Source organism: Vanellus vanellus (assembly GCF_965231255.1).
Source record: "Vanellus vanellus genome assembly, chromosome: 1".
NCBI classification, from domain to species: domain Eukaryota; kingdom Metazoa; phylum Chordata; class Aves; order Charadriiformes; family Charadriidae; genus Vanellus; species Vanellus vanellus.
The window spans coordinates 85,510,671-85,526,985 of record NC_138905.1 but is presented as its reverse complement, the minus strand read 5'-3'; the positions used below and the strand labels follow the sequence as shown (position 1 = coordinate 85,526,985).

The 16,315-nt window shown below is 41.2% G+C and overlaps 1 protein-coding gene across 1 annotated transcript; it reads right to left on the bottom strand.

The window, feature by feature from the left end:
- Positions 1-1,380: 1,380 nt before the first annotated feature.
- Positions 1,381-9,030, bottom strand: STYK1 (serine/threonine/tyrosine kinase 1). Its single transcript, XM_082492334.1, has 9 exons — positions 8,928-9,030; positions 7,875-8,021; positions 6,681-6,929; positions 6,091-6,272; positions 4,631-4,714; positions 4,172-4,380; positions 3,884-3,924; positions 3,504-3,600; positions 1,381-2,811 (listed from the first exon to the last, which is right to left on the bottom strand). The coding sequence occupies exons 1-9, from the start codon at positions 8,992-8,994 to the stop codon at positions 2,607-2,609; spliced, it is 1,281 nt and encodes a 426-aa protein (XP_082348460.1). The 5' UTR covers positions 8,995-9,030; the 3' UTR covers positions 1,381-2,606.
- Positions 9,031-16,315: the final 7,285 nt, after the last annotated feature.

Below are 16,315 nucleotides of genomic sequence, written 5' to 3'. Positions count from 1 at the left end.
GAAGACACACAAGCGTATTTCCACTGGGACTTCAACCCCTCAGCTATCCTAGAGCAAGTCTTAGCATAGGCACCACTAACTTTTCTGCAACAGCACAGCCAGAGCCTACTCATAACCTGATTAGTCAAATCATGTGCACTCACACAAATCACCAGTGCAACAACCATAGTCGTTGAAATCTTTAGTGGAAACAAGTCTGCAACTCACATTAAAATGCATCCACTGATCAATGCATGGCACGTAAATGGCTTACAAGAAAACTACATACATAACATTTCTCACACTACTATTTTAAGCTGAATCTTGAGTTCATATTCAACAGCTCACTGGGCACAATTTCATATGCTCCATATGATTACCAGAGTTATCTGTGTTGTTTATGTGTGAGACCTTGAAGTAGTGCTGTTATCATCACAGTATTCACAAAATTCTGCATACTATCACACTTGTCATAGGGTAGCTAAGAAGGTAATGTCCAATATCCAGATCCTCACTGCAGAAGCTATATAGCCACCACAGAGATAAACACAGTCTACAGTATATTCTCACCATAATCACACAACGTCATTATGCCTGCTTATTCTCATGATATGTTGTTTTTACTGTAGATCAACATTTCTTATTCGGTGTACTCTTAACATTTCCACACTGTTTTCATAGTAGCTATAGTAACCATGGACAGATGCTCCCAAAAAAACCAAAATAAATAACCCAGCAATTAGCAACTCAAAAGAGAAGCACATGAACAAACAACCTGCTCTGCTCAAAGGAATGATTGGTTAAGGACCATCCCTGAGAAATTCAGGTCTGTAAGGACTTTTTCCTGATAAGCATGGGATAATACACCTTTTGTCTTGGAGTACTCACTTGACTCCACAGCTACACTCTACATGAACATGTATTACATTAATGTAACAACTTCTGCATCCATAGATATACAGGTTTTTGTGTTTTAAATACAGTATACATTCTCCCATGGAAAGCTAGAGTATAAAGCACTGGAGAAATCTCAGACATTTATTGAACACTTAAAAGGCAAGAACACAACTGTCTTGAATAGGTCCTTAGTGAATGGACAGGAAACTATCCATGTATTACCTACTATGTACACTTGTTCCTATAGGGCTGTGCCGCATAGCATATTCCCCAGGACATCTCCTCTTTGGAATACTCAACTGATGCAGTTTCCTGGGACACAAAGGATGGTGACAGATTTCCAGAAACCTCCTTGTGGTGGCTGCCAGGTACCCACCAAAGCCACTCTATGACTCCCCCTCCTTAGCTGGACAGGGTAGAGAAAATGTAACGAAAGGCTCATGGATTGAGATAAGGACAAGGAGATCACTCACCAATTACCATCACAGGCAAAACAGATTCGACTTTGGGAAATTAATTAATTTATTGCCAATCAAAATCAGAGTAGGATAATGAGAAATAAAACCCAATCTTAAAAAAACTCCCCCCCCCATCCCTTCTTCACCAGCTCAGCTTAACTCCCAATTTTCTCTACCTCCTCCCCTCCTGCAGTGTGGGGAGATGGGGAATGGGGGTTGCGGTCAGTTCATCACGTTTTCTCTTCTGCTCCTTCCTCCTCACACTCTTCCCTTGCTCCAGCGTGGAGTCCCTCCCATGGGAGAGAGCACTTGGTGAGCTTTTCCAAAGTGTGTCCTTCACATAGGCTGCAGTTCTTCACGAAACACTCCAGCGTGGGACCTTTCCATGGGGTGCATGCCTTCAGGAACAGACTGCTCATGGGTTCCCCATGGGATTACAAGTCCCGCCAGCAAACCTGCTCCAATGTGGGCTCCTCTCCACACAGCCACAGGTCCTGACAGAAGCCTGGTCTGGCGTGGGGCTTCACACAGGGTCACAGCCTCCTTCAGGTGCATTCACCTGCTCCAACATGGTGTCCTCCACAGGCCGCAGGTGGATATCACCTCCACCGTTAACCTCCATTGGCTGCAGGGGGACAGCCTTGCTCACCATGGTCTTCACCACAGGCTGTGGGGGAATCTCTGCTCCAGCACATGGAGCACCTCCTCCCCTTCTTTCTTCACTGACCTTGGTGAAGGGCAGGGCTTTTTATCTCACATATTGTCACTCCTCTCTTCCAGCTGCTGTTATGCAGTATTTTTTACCAGTTCTTAAATATGTTATTACAGAGGTGCTACCAATGTCACTGATGGGCTCAGCTTTGGCCAGCGGAGGGTGTGTCTTGGAGCCCGCTGGAACTGGCTGTATCAGACAGGCGGGAAGCTTCTGGTACCTTCTCACAGAAGATACCCCTGTAGCCCCCTCACTGCCAAAACCTTGCCATGCAAACCCAATACACTCCCTTAACTCAAGTTTCTCATTACTTTTTCTACAGCTTCCTACACCCACTTTGCTCCCAAATGACCACTGGCAGAATGACATCAACAGATTGATTTAATAATAATAATGATAATAGTACGTTGTTTCTGGCATGGAGGAGAGATCCAATATATATAACGTGTTTGAAAAACAAAGGGATCCCTCCTAGCATACACACCTCATTCTGAGTGTGCAAAGTATCTAGAAAGGTCAAACTCAGAGACTTCTCCTTTACCAGCATGTGAAAGAGTCCTTCAGAGTATAGTGTATTCACGCACCAGACTGTGCACATCAACACCAGCAACATTAGCATAGAGTTCAGGCACTACTAGCTCAGGCACCTGCAGCACTGCATGGTCATTGCTTGTCTTTATAGCTGTTTGTAGGGACCGGATCAGGTCTGCTGGACAAGGCCGGTCAGTTGCATTCCACTGCCAGCAGGACTTCATGATGCCATACCTGTAAGATGGAGAAGTAGGGAAGCACTGGGAAGAAGAAACACCAACACAGTTTTACTGCAGTCAAGTCATCTCATATTTAAAATGTCTAGAGACCTCCTCTTTTTTCTGCTTCATATAAAGTTCTTTCAGAGACCCTCTGACATTTGCAACCACATAATAATGTGTGGGGACAAAGACATATAGTTGTTTGCCAGGAAGTCAACTGTGAGTATGGGAAAAGGGAATAAGATTGGTATTTCCTTTTGGCACAGCTTTATGGAAGAAAAATGCTCTGAATATTAAAAGAAATTATGTCTTCACAAAAGGAAATATAATGCCTTAGATCTTCCCTGTGGATGCTTTGTTCATTTCAGGGATAATCCTGCAACTTAGAGGAAAAAGATTGTTCCAGAATAGCCCTGCACCTTGCAGGGAAGCAGTGGAGCAACAAAATGCAAGGGCAGACAAGGAAACAGAAGTAAGAGCAATTTTCAAAAGCAGGAAAGAAAGGTTTTGGCAATCAAGGTTTCGTGCAGTAGAATCCAGTAAGGAGATGTGGCAGACATGTGAGAACAAGCCTCCTCAGCAAACAGGTTATTGTTTTATATAGTCTACACTTAGAGATCTTCTGTAAGATCTAGCATTGTATGTCTCACTTCCATTTAGCTCTGCAGATCTCAAGTTCAATTGCCCATAAAGCAAGTGGCTTACATGGCTTGCTGGCAGCTTGAGGGCTGCTTCATAATGTTCTGTCTCTGCAGGTATGACAAGATGTCAGAAGGTGGCACCTCAGGATACGGTGGAGCACCTGGAAGGGCAAAAGGAATAACAGTAGAAAAATGATAAGGTAATGGTTGCAGATAGCAGCTTCTGTGTAAGAATGCCTTCCTTCCCTACCAAAATCCTTTTTTTTTTCCTTCCACAATTCACACTGACAGATAGTCTAAAAAGCATTGTCAAGCCTTTGCAAGTTGGAGAAAACAGGATGCTTATTTAAATCACCTGACTTTACATTCTAAAATTTGAGATTTTGAGTCTTGTTAATTTGCTGCTTCCTTACATACATTTTTATTATCATTAAATCTTCTTACCTAATGTAATCATTTCATACAGTAGAATGCCAAAAGACCATCTGCAAGAAAAGAAAACATAGCAATGTGAAGTTTCCATCCTAGCTAGCTAGCTAGCTTCAATACACAAAAACAACTAGGCATGACCTGCAGAAATAAGAAGAGAAGGTATGAGCTATTAGGTGGAGCATTATGCTGGGACTAGATATGCCTTACTGTAAACTTCAGAACAAGAAATGACACATAAAGGAGTGAAAGAGATAGTTCTGACAGACAGATGAACTTCCAAGCCCAAAAATTAAATCATACATATCTGCCTTGATGCTGGGAGGTTTCTTCAGGAGCCGCTCTGGTGCCTGCCACTTGACTGGCACAATCTGCGTGACTGAGTTGGCACCATATGTGTGAGTTTCATAGGCCAGACCCAAACCACAGAGCTTAGCAGTGAAGTTGTGATGGAGGAGGACATTCCTGGCAGCAATGTCACCATGGAACAACTTCTTCCGTTCAAGGTAAGCCTGGAAAGTTGGAAGAGATCATGATCATTTTAAAAGGAATTTTAATTGATATAAATTTTCACCTAGTTTATGCTTGTCTTCCATGCTGTGGAATAGAGGTGTATGCTCACTCAAACAATGCAAGTATATTTCATTCAGTTTTAACAAAGCACGTCCTCAGTGCTTAGGCCAAGAAGCCTTAGGCCACCAGGCAGACTTGTGTTGCAATCAAGCAAGAAGAAAAAAGTACAGTGAATGTCAGCAGACTTACCAGAGCTGCTGCAACCTGCAGTCCAACTTCATACACTTGCCTCTCAGTGAGGTCATAGGGGATACCATCCATTGTCATTACATCCTACAGACAAAAGAGCAGACCTTAGTTCAAACAAATGCCATAGCTGTAGGGTACTGGGGAATGTTTCCTTCTAATCTAATAAAATGAGTACTATGTAATCTTATGTTCCCCCAGCTAATTTCACAATTCACAGAATCACAGAATCACAGAATGGTAGGGGTTAGAAGGGACCTTCAGAGATCATCTAGTCCAACCCCCCTGCCAAAGCAATTGGTCATAAATTGACTGAAATATAAGGGCACATGGATGGCTGATGATGAATGGATGGTGTGCTGGGTAAGACAAGTGCACTAGAGACAACTGGTGGGTAAATTGAAGGGTGGAAAAAAGATTAATAGGCTAGACAGAAATGGGCAGAATAACAGTGGAGACTGACAATTCATACAGATGAAAGATATAAATTGGAATGATGAGTAGAAAAGCACATTTATAACAAATGAATGGTTATCTGCTATGAGACTATCAGCCCATATCTTTTACTACCCTGCCTGTAACAGTGATCCTAGTTGGATGCCCAGATAAGAGAAAAAGAGTAAGGTAAGCACACAGTGCTTTTCCTGTGTTGTTTTCCAGCCCCCAACTATTTTCTATTTAAGGAACTTCCTGACAGGGTTATGGTTTCAACTTGATCAGTAACCTTTGAAAGTTTATCTTCAGTCTTGTCTTGAACCCATGTAAAGTTTCAGCATCCACAGCAGCCAGTGGCATGGAATTCCATTAGTCAACTGCCCACTTCATGAAGAACCACCTCCATTTTTTTGTCTCTCAATCTTCCTCAGAGTCAGCCCTCGCCTCTACTAGCTGGAATCACCAGCAACCATCATCAGCTCGCTGTCGTCCCATTTTCTAGGTTATTGATACATGCAACGAACAGCACTAGGTCCCAGATGGGTGACCTCCCTCCAGTGCAAGTACCAGCCTTTCACTCTTATGCTCTGTTTCCTGTCTTTTAATTGATTAGTCACCATTCAATGACCTTCTCCCTGGTGTTGTAACTGCTCTGCTTTCTTAAAATCATTTGGAGTGAGACACTGAAAACTTTTTAGAAACCCGGGTAGCTGTATCAACTCATCAAAATCAATTATTCCAGTGCCTGCTATACCCTTCAAGGAACTCCAGTGGTCTGCAAAGTAGGACTTAGCTTTACAAAAGTATGTCGACTTCTTCCAAACTATATCACCTCAATTGAGATCGAATTCTATTCCAGTTTAGACTTGTGTAGAACTTCTTTGGTGGATGGAAATAGTTTAGACTGATATAGAGGGATGCATGGAGAGATGAAAAGAATCATGTATGACTTATGGACTATGACTTATGGATAGATATGTACCTAAGGAATTTAAGAAGATACTCTGTCATGGCTTCTTTTGACTCACCTTCCGACACGTCCATAGAAATGTCAACAGGTCACCAAAAGACACATGTTCCATGATCATATAAAGCGGGAGCTGGTCTACACAGCATCCAAGCAATTCAACCAGGTTCTCATGATGGCCAAGCTTTTGATGGAATTTAATCCTTCCCAGGAAATCCTTTACTTGCTGAGGACTAGCCAGATCTGAAAAACAAACAAACAAAGAAACAGAAAAACCAACCGAAACCAAACCAACAAAGAAACAGAAAAACCAACTGAAACCAAACCAACAAACAAACAAAAAACCCAACAAAACACCACAAACACACAAAAGAAAACCCAAACAACAAAACCACAAAAAAGCCTCCCACCCCCTAAAAAAAAAAAAAACAAAAACAAAAAACCCCAAATGGAGGCAAAAGCTTAAAATCAACATGAACAGCAATCTCCTTTAGTCCTACCAAGATACTACTACCAAAAGACCACTCTGAATAGCTAACGTGATACTAAACACAGCTTGTTCTTGCCCAGTAATGACTGCAAAGTTCTGCCCAGCATCATGTCTTTCATACAGAGATCTGTACCAAAGTGTATCCCAGTCGTGTGCCTTACCTTGTAAGGCTTTCAATACTACAGCCTTAGTCTTCCCAGGATTCCCAGTTTCCAGTTGTGCTTTGTAGATGCTCCCATAGCGGCCATGTTTTATCAGCTGCAAGCTGCCTGGTAAGAGTTTCTCTCGCGGTATCTCCAGTTCTTTCAGACTTAAGGATGCAGAATTTAGCAGGTTCTCCATAGATGTCTCACTCAGCTGGATATAGCGTTTCTCTGTTGAGCTCGATTCCTGCTGATTCTTGTCACTCACTGACAAAAGCAAATACACAAGATGCATAAAACCAGACAGATGAACTCTTGTAGTAGGTGGCAATGCATGTCCTTCCCTTTAATTTTTGCTCCATGCTGTTTTGGAAATCAGGACAAAGTAAGGAACTGTTATTGTATCTTACTTATCCTGGCCCTTCAAGAGGAGGAGGAATTCATCTCCCACTCTATTCGATTAAAAGGTAGAATGAGTCTGCAGTTCTCTACTATATTTAACTATGTAAATTTTCCTAGATAAGATTCCCATGTCCTGAAGCAATGACCCTTTTTTTTATTACCAGCTACCAGTTGTTATGAAAGTGACATACACAGGGTGTTTCCACAAACGGCTTATCTTTGTTCTCAATTGTTTCCCTTAATATAGGCTGAAGAGGCTTTTTCATCTACAAAACCAAAATCAGTTCAGAACTGGATTTTCATTTCCACACAGCAACACGTGTTTGTGGTACCAACAAACCTTTCCCTACCCCCTCACCTGTCCCAGTTCTATTTCCCGTTGTCTCAACAGGAAGTGGGAGACAGCAGTTTGAAATTAAATTTCTTAAATGACAGTATAGAAAAGGGATTAGCTAGGTGTGATCTACATCAAAACAACTGTCATTCATAATTACCCCAGTAGCCTCTAGAAGGCTGTTACGTAAATGCTCTTTGCAGCTTTCAAGTGATATTACCACAGTATTTTAAACAGCCTATATGGAATGTTGCTTTAGGTTTTCTCAGATCCATCTGTACTACAGGTTCCACTACTAGTACTGCAAGTGGGGTAAATCAGGGTTCCCAATTTTTCTAATGTTTACTGGATTGCTGAATACCTCTCAGGCTATTCGTAAATGCTATTCCTTAATAGACCAAGCAACGTGGAAATGGGACTGACTTCTGGCCACTGAAACCAACACTCTGTCCTCTGTTTGAAAGACATTTTTTTACCTTGGTGTCCAGATGATGATGATGACTGCTGCTGCTTTGCTCGCAAGCCTCGACAGTGGAGCCAAAGGATCACAGTTAGCACGATGACAAAAAGACCCACAAGGAGAACTGGGACAACAATCACTTCAGTCTGATATTCACGCACAACTATCAGCAGGAAAAGAAAATGGGAAACCAAGGAATAAGCAGCACAGCCTGATGTACATTGGTTCTGTGTAACAAAGCAGTAATAACCCATTTCAGTAACTTTCAACCCCAAAGGCATTTCAGTAACTTTCAACCCCAAACCCTCTGCTCCTTGGAATAGCAACTGAACACTGTTGGTGCTGCCACCCTGTTTTTCAAAGGTGCCGAGTATCTAAACTGCATGAAACCACTGTGACTCCCACACCTAAGGTCAGTTATTTAGATGCCTTAAAACAGAGGCTAGGAATTGTAGCCATAGGTAAGTATCATCCTCCAGTGAAACAGAACCAGCCCTGGGAGACGGATAAGCAGTGAGATGGGAACAGCTGGATATTAATAGGCCATCACAAATACATGTGCAATTACAGCTTCAGCTCCTTCCATTAGAGTTATAGGGAGTATTTTAAAGAAAACAGGGCGTGGTCACCTGGTTTGGAATTTGACCTGAAGACATTGCAGTAACAAGGATGTTGCAGGTAACTAACTCTCTTATGCCCATATTTGGAGGTGGTGTTATTTTTGCATAGGCCAAGACCACATTTCAGTTTCCAAAGATGACAGAAAGTCATAAAATCAAAATCTCACAAGACTGGTCCTTAGGAATCATTAATGACTATATTATGTCTCATTCTAAGTAGAAATACTCTACAATGGCTAAATTATGTGAGATGAGTCCCACCACAAAGGCTGCATGCCCTTAGAAGTTTCTCCCCTGAGACACAATGCAGGGAAAGGTCGGTCAAATCCTTCTGTGTGGTCTGGGATGGAAGGGGAGGAGGGGAAAGGGCTTGGCCCACTTTTTAGTAACGCTGGACTTCCTGCTCAGTATGGGAAAGCTTATTACTTAGAGGAATATGTGAATCTTACCACATAGCTTGTCATTGCTGTTGCATTCCAGTAGCATGCGTGTGAATCTTTTTACATCCCCTGCCATGTTCAATTACAAGCAAGTGGGTCTCCAACCTCCGTCTTCTGCATAGACACAAAGAATATTAATGAAATTTATTAGGGGAAAGGATGATTTATGAAGCAACAAGTGAGCTGAATATGGAGCATTCTACCCCTTATGATGAGTGGTTTTGTGAAGAAGCAGTATTGGGACTTGAAGGCTTAGAGAACGATACAGGACATCCATTATCAAGTCCTATGAATGGCAGACTGCATGACCAAAGAGAATTTAAGATTAAGCTTTTTCTACAGTGCTTCACCAGCAATTGGGTATCCCTAGGCCTAAAGGCTGGCATATGCACAAAAAATCATAGTCATTAACTTAATTATATTTAAAGAATAGCTAATACAGCTAATATACTTCTAGCTAACACACTTGTTAGAGGCCAGAATGGCTCAGCCTTTTATCTTCTGGTCCGTAACAAATGAACAGATTAGCAGCATGCATACAAAATGTCTGTCACTCTTGACTACGGCCCCTGCCACAACTCATACTATTGCTCCACAAAGACAAGGAGAAAAAAAGTCTTGTCATTAGGGTTGTCTGGTACTGACTTCTTAACACTGTCAGGTCTATAACTAGTCTGAACCACAACATCTGGAACTCTTCTGCATTTGTAGTTGAAAATCCAGAGCCTGTGCAAGCGTGCACCTTTCCAGCTGTAATTTCAGCTATCACTACACCCTTACTTAGCATGTGCAATCATACACCTACAAAACCTTCTGATTGTGTAAGTGCATTTGCCATGTGTACCATCCTGCTTAGACAGGGCTATATTCACCAGTGTATGCCAGTGTCTTTGAGTTGCGCCAGGACTGCAGATCAGCTGCAGGCCTCCCAAAACACACCCCTGATGTAGAATTTCAGCTGTTCTGCATTACAGGGGGATATTACGCCTGTAGAAAATTGTATTTCAGTTCAAATTGATGTATGTGGTTTTGTTTATTCTCTGGAGAATACATAAGCATTTTAGAAGATGCCCCACTTTTACACTAAGTATACTATCTTTACCGAGGACTGAAATCATAAGATAGGAATAGGCTCTGTGGTGCTGCATTGATTTACATCAGCAGAGGACCTGGACTACTATTTCTAAATTGCAGAAAGCAATGTGGTGAATAGTGATGACTGACAGAAAGGCAAGGAAGGCATGCATATTTAGCCACTGTTTCTTTTAAAAATTGCCAAAAATTTAGGACTTGACAACTTCACAAACAGTATCATTTAGAACATTTTACAGGCCCTGGGACTTTTATCCTGTACTTTTACTTTATTTTCAGCTGTAAGTTCAAGTCAATTAACCTCAATGGCAAATGTTAACAATAATATATGGCATTCTTACTGATATTAATATGGTTTTATGGAAGTTGGTGACGGATGAAACATTAACCAGAGGTTTCTCTCCTGCTTAAAATTAACCGGTGAAATTATGCTATATCAGTTGCACAACAGAAGCAGAAGAAAGAGGAAAATGCAATACATCTGCACTTTACGCTATTACAAAAACTCTGTTTCATTTTTTATTTCCTTTGATTCTTAATATGCTAGCAAATTCACCTGGTTTCAGGGTGTGGCTACAACACAAATCCAGTCAAAGGAGCAATAATACAGCAATAACATCAAGCTTTTCAGGTACACTCTGAAAGCAAGCACACTAAGTTAACCTACCTTGGCTTACACATACACACACACACAAATACACAGGTATCACCATATGAAGAACAGTCCTAGCTTCTTTAACTCACAGATACACACAGATAAGAAAGACACATTTGAACAGACATGACGGCATCACAGGAAAATAGACTTTAGGACCATTAGCCAGCAATCATATATGTATAATCTGAGTCATAAACAGTCCAAGCTCCATCTTAACACTAGCTAATGGCTTTGCTTTGTACAGATGCTCACTAGAAATGCACACTTCCATTTAAATGATGTGCGTGCACAGGCACATATAGGCATGGGCATACCAACTTGTACTTACATAGAAACATGCTCATCCATTGAAAAAAGCTTTGACGCAGCAATCATGCCTACACTGGTCCCCTGTCTGTAAAAAATATTCCTACCTACTCCCTTATGCACCTCCCACCAGTAATGCCAGTGGGTGGCACCCATGTTTTCTAACCACACTCAGGGCAGAACTATGGGATCCAGAAATAAAAACATTGACAGCCACTGGCGCTTTATTTGCACTGGCACTCCCATTTGTTGCTGTTGCTTATGGAGCCACACAGGTGTTACCACTGGAAATGTTTGATTAGACAAGTCCATTTACACTGTCTGCGTCTGCCCTCTTGCAAAACTCAGAAAGCAGGAAAAGAAATTGCACTTAATAAGATAATTCTGAAGTGCCTTTCAGTGCTAGTTTCCAGGCCAAGACCAAATGAATTCTCATATTTAGCTCTTTCTGCATCATACTTGTCTAACAATAACATTACTGCAGTTCCTACATTTCCATCCTCACAACAAGAGTGGTAACTCAGAAATCCACAGATCTCACATTATATATTTAGTAAGTATTTTTTTCAGTGTACCAGTAGGGGACACATGGAGGTTCTGTGGAACTAACATCTTCAATATACAGGTGCATACTCACCACATAGCAGAAAGCGCATTGGCAGTGATCAACTACTTATTTTATTATATGAAGACAGTATTCTAGTACCAAGTCAGGATAAGGGGGACAAAAATACCTTAAGAGGTTCAAAACCTGTACCTCTCTGGCATTCTGATCTTCCTTGTCTGTGTGTTATATTTTACCAAGACCAGTGCTGTCTAGATATGAGCACAGGAGAACGTAGCCTGTATTACTTCAATTTAGAATTTGCAGTGGACAATTTGTGCAATCGCAAGTAAATGTCAGCTTAGTTATTCTACTGTTTTTTTATTACTCTTTTACATACACTGAAATATGCTCACTGGAATTAATTTCCCTAATAAAGGGAATTTCTATTTACTTTCAAAACCATAGTTGCTTCAACAGTCTGCTCTCCTTGCCTGGGCGTATCTAATCTTTCAAATTATTCTGATTATATAACTCAACTCCTCCTTCAGTTGAGACTCATTATTTTTGTTGTTTACACAAAACCTGGATCTTTCCTTTTTCTCTTTGACATGCATCTTTTTTCATCAGGTCCTCTATTGTGCAGCACATCAATGTGACTTAATACCTTTTTCAAGAAACATAGTCAGCAGTGCAATACAAACATCAAACACGATAGGTAATGACCACTGTACTAGGCCACTCTTCCTTCAGAACGCCAAGGCTCAAGGTAAGGGTGGTATGTTCCCACTCAGTTTCAGACTACAAAGCCTTCCTGAAAGACTTTGATAATAGTGAGCAGAAAGCAAATGAGCTTTTCCAGAACAAAGCTTCTCAACACCATGGACTGAATGGGAGCAACAAGGGGCGGTGAAGTCCTTTGTAAATTAGTTTTGAACAGGTATTTGTTCCGCTGACTAGAGCAGCTGATTAAATTAATTAAGTATGATAAAAATAAAGGCTACGATTCATTTGGATCTTCATTAGACCTTTTGAAATGTGCTCTGAGCTGATATGGAATTAATGTAGTTATTTCTCCAAACTTTGTGGCCTGCATTAACTGTACACCACTGTATTATAAAAATATTCTTACAGGTGTTTTTTCATGGACTAACTGTGAGGACCAACTGTAATATGACTACAGATATGTAAAGAACAGCTGAGTAATTACTCACTTCAGTCCAGCATACTGCTTGACTGATAGAAGACAAAATAAATTCTTTAACCATGATGCCTTCTATTTAATTTCTTACAGTGGCAGAACTATACTCTCAAGCTTTTTCAGTCACCATTTCTGTACTGCTTTTATTATTTTCCTCCTCTTTTATATGACCTTTGAACATGGCCACCAGTCAAGGTTTAGGCAACCATTATGCACAAGCGCACTGGCCTGGCTGTGCAGCTGAAAGGGAGGGGAGCTACCAGGGAATTGCAGGAAGCGAAATGGCAGTGAAACCGTGATTTGCGGGCTCAGCACAGCCGAGCAGTAGTGGACACTGAATGTGAGAGAAGAGGATGAAAAAGAGTGCCATGGAAAAGCAAACAGCGAAACAGAGGTTTCTTCCCCTGTAATGTCCACCGTTTTACTAAAATCAGCACCCAAAACAAACAAACAAAAAGTCCCACAGGTCTCAAGCCTAACAACTTGATGCAATAAGAACATACTTCTGCAAAAAGCTATGTATTTGTTAGATTACATATACAGTCACTTCTGCCTCCAGAAGACCTTACTGACTATTTCCAAATGCCCGGCGGATCACAACATCTTTGCAAGGTTTCCCTGGCCCATTGAATCATCTTATCTCTCACTGCAAGGCACCTGTGGGTTACTAAGCAGCAGCTCCTACTGTGTAGAATGGGAAATTCTGACTGGTCAACCCATTTTTACCAACATACCAGAGCCACCTCACTTCTGTCCTGAACAAGGATTACTGATAATATCTGCAGCTTGCTGCGCTGGCTGTAATAATGTCTCGGCTACAAAGATTTGGTGCTCTAACTCACTTTTGCAACAGCTGGTAGCTGTAACACCCTGTAAGAAAACAAAGTGTTTCAAAAAATCACATACAGTGACTCAAGATTGTCTCTTGGTCCAAAATTAGAAGCAGTACTTGAACATCAAACCTAGGCTAGCTCCTACTGAAGCATATTAGAGGAGTGAAAGAAAATTAGGCTGACCAGTTCCAAAGAGCTAGACCATGGAGAGAACAGCAAATTATGAGGTCCATGCTGCTATTTGATCAAGTGAATTACTTAGGGCAAACCATGACACTCCTTTTCAAGGGAGCAGAAAAAATAGGCAAAGTCAGCAATTGCTACTGCATTGAGAAATACAAGTCGGGAGGACTCTGCACTGCTGTGCGTTTATGCTAACAAGGTTAGACCAAACTGGCACCGTATCAGTGGAGATATGCAAGTTCTCATGGTGCTAAGTTTGCTTAAACTCAGATCATTTCACAAAAATTAATTTATTTGTGCAGCGAGAGGAAGTCTGTGAAGTACAGAAGTGTGAAACAGTACAGAAACTGAATGGTGATTAAGACGAAAATATTTTTTCTAATACAGACATGGCCAACTACAGTTTCTGAAAAATTAACATGTACCTTGATCACAATCCCCCTGAATTAAGGCCATGAAAAGTAATTCCTCACAGGTAATCTGCAAAATAGAAGTTAAAATAACAAAAAAAGTGAGGAATACATTAACCTGAAGCTCTTAGTGACCAGACTGTGTGGAATATGAAAAGTCTAGAGGCCAAACTCTCAACAGCACACTCTTACTTATGACTTCCTTTTGTGTAGTCAAAATTACACACTACTTTTGAAAACGCCAGCCATTCTGTCTTTTTCTTACTGACTGACTTCTGATTTTGGTGGTAACTGCCAGTATTAAGCCTGTATCAAACCCTAGCATAAACTCAATACAGATATTCTAAAAATCTGTGACAGCAAAAGCTGTGACAGGACATAAGAAAAATGAAGGAGTTTTTCAAAGAACCATGCATACACGTAGCTCTTGTAAAAAACACTGCGATAAAAATACTGCATGATATCACATTGCCGCATAATGGCTTAAGAAATGGAATGTGAATTTGCTTTCATAAATGTACAGCCACAAGGAAACCGAGCTGAAGCTGTGTACACAACTTTTAACTTCACAATTTCCCAACTTTTGGATGTTTCTTGGTGCATTTAACATAGATTTTGTTTATAATTTAATCAGTAGCTCATGTACATACATACACACACAGATTTGTGCAAACAAGTAAACACATAGAAAAATCTAGATATCTGCACCACTTTGGATTAGAGTTCACTTCCTTACAATCCAGCAACAGTGATAGAAATCAAATGTTAATTAGTTCTGAATCCAGCCCTAGGCATGTATTACTTAACCAAACACTGAATATATTTATACACACAAGCATAGCATTTTCCTGTATTGTTTCGGTGAACTGAGACAAATTTTATACAAAACTTAGTTCCTTTGTTATTTTCTTCCTGTTTAAAATATGCCCAGAAGTTATTTCATTTAAATCAACCTGTGTACAGAGGACATACCTCCTTTTTTTCTCTCAAACACCAATACCATTATGATCACAGAAATTTATTACTATAAGCAACTTCAATACAAGCAGTAAGTACATGCACAGACGTGTAGACTTTATGGTACAGCTATATCCTAGTTCATGTCACATTTATGTCAATAAAAGTCTTTTTTTAAAAATAAATATTCATTAGCTAATCTTCCAGCAGTGTTTTCTCTCACTTACCTGAATTACACCACTTCCCTTGCCCTGCGGTAGTCTTTTCCTGAAGCTCGCCTGCTGCCGGTTCCCAGTTTGTTTGCGGCCACTCCTGATAAAGCTGATGGTTACTTTGTGTGGTTGTAATTCTTGTGACTAAGTTCCTCCTCACTGATTTTCCTACTCTAGACCTGCCCAGCTTCAATTCTTTACTCCTCAAGGTCTTCTCAGCTGTCTCCCCAGGGAGTTTGCTTGAGTGTACATTCAACACGCGAGCTGACAGGTAGGCACACACTTGTAAAACGAGTCTGCCTGGCTTCCACGCACCAGCTGCTCACCCACTGATGACAGAGACAGACAACACAGAGTCCTCGGGCGGAGACCTGGAGCCTAATTTGAAGGGCAGGCAAACACAGATCAAGAGGGATAGGCTAACGTAACAAACGGAAATCATACCCTTCAGATTACAGGTTCACATTTAGAGAAAAAGGGTTCTTGGAAGAGAAAATCTGTACAAAACTCCTAAGACTCCACACGCTGAAAAAGCTTTCTATCAGGAACACAATTTGCAAATGAAGACAGAGAGAAAAGTTTAATAATACCAAAACAGGCTACAACAGACAGCAGCAACACAGGCTTTTTTCACATTCTGCCTTGCTTGTTTGTACCCCTCCTGCTCAGGCTGTCCGTGCATTCTGCCAGCATCTTCCAGCCCTGCCATCAGCTCTCCCCTGCCCTTTCCTCCCACCACTCCTGCCTGGAGCTCGAACACAGCTCCTCACTTACAAAACCCCTTCAAAATCCATCCTGAGCTCTCCAATCAGACCGTATAATATTCTTGAACTTGCTCTGTGACCTTTTCCTGCTGGGTCCCTTGGGGTCACCACTGCGCCCTGCTGGTACCCTCAGTCCTCAGCAGCTGTGCAACGTAATCTTCATTGCACCTCAGTTGCTCAGCATTTTAGTTCTGGGGACTTTCTTCCCACCCAACCCACATATGCAAGTCCCAGCTG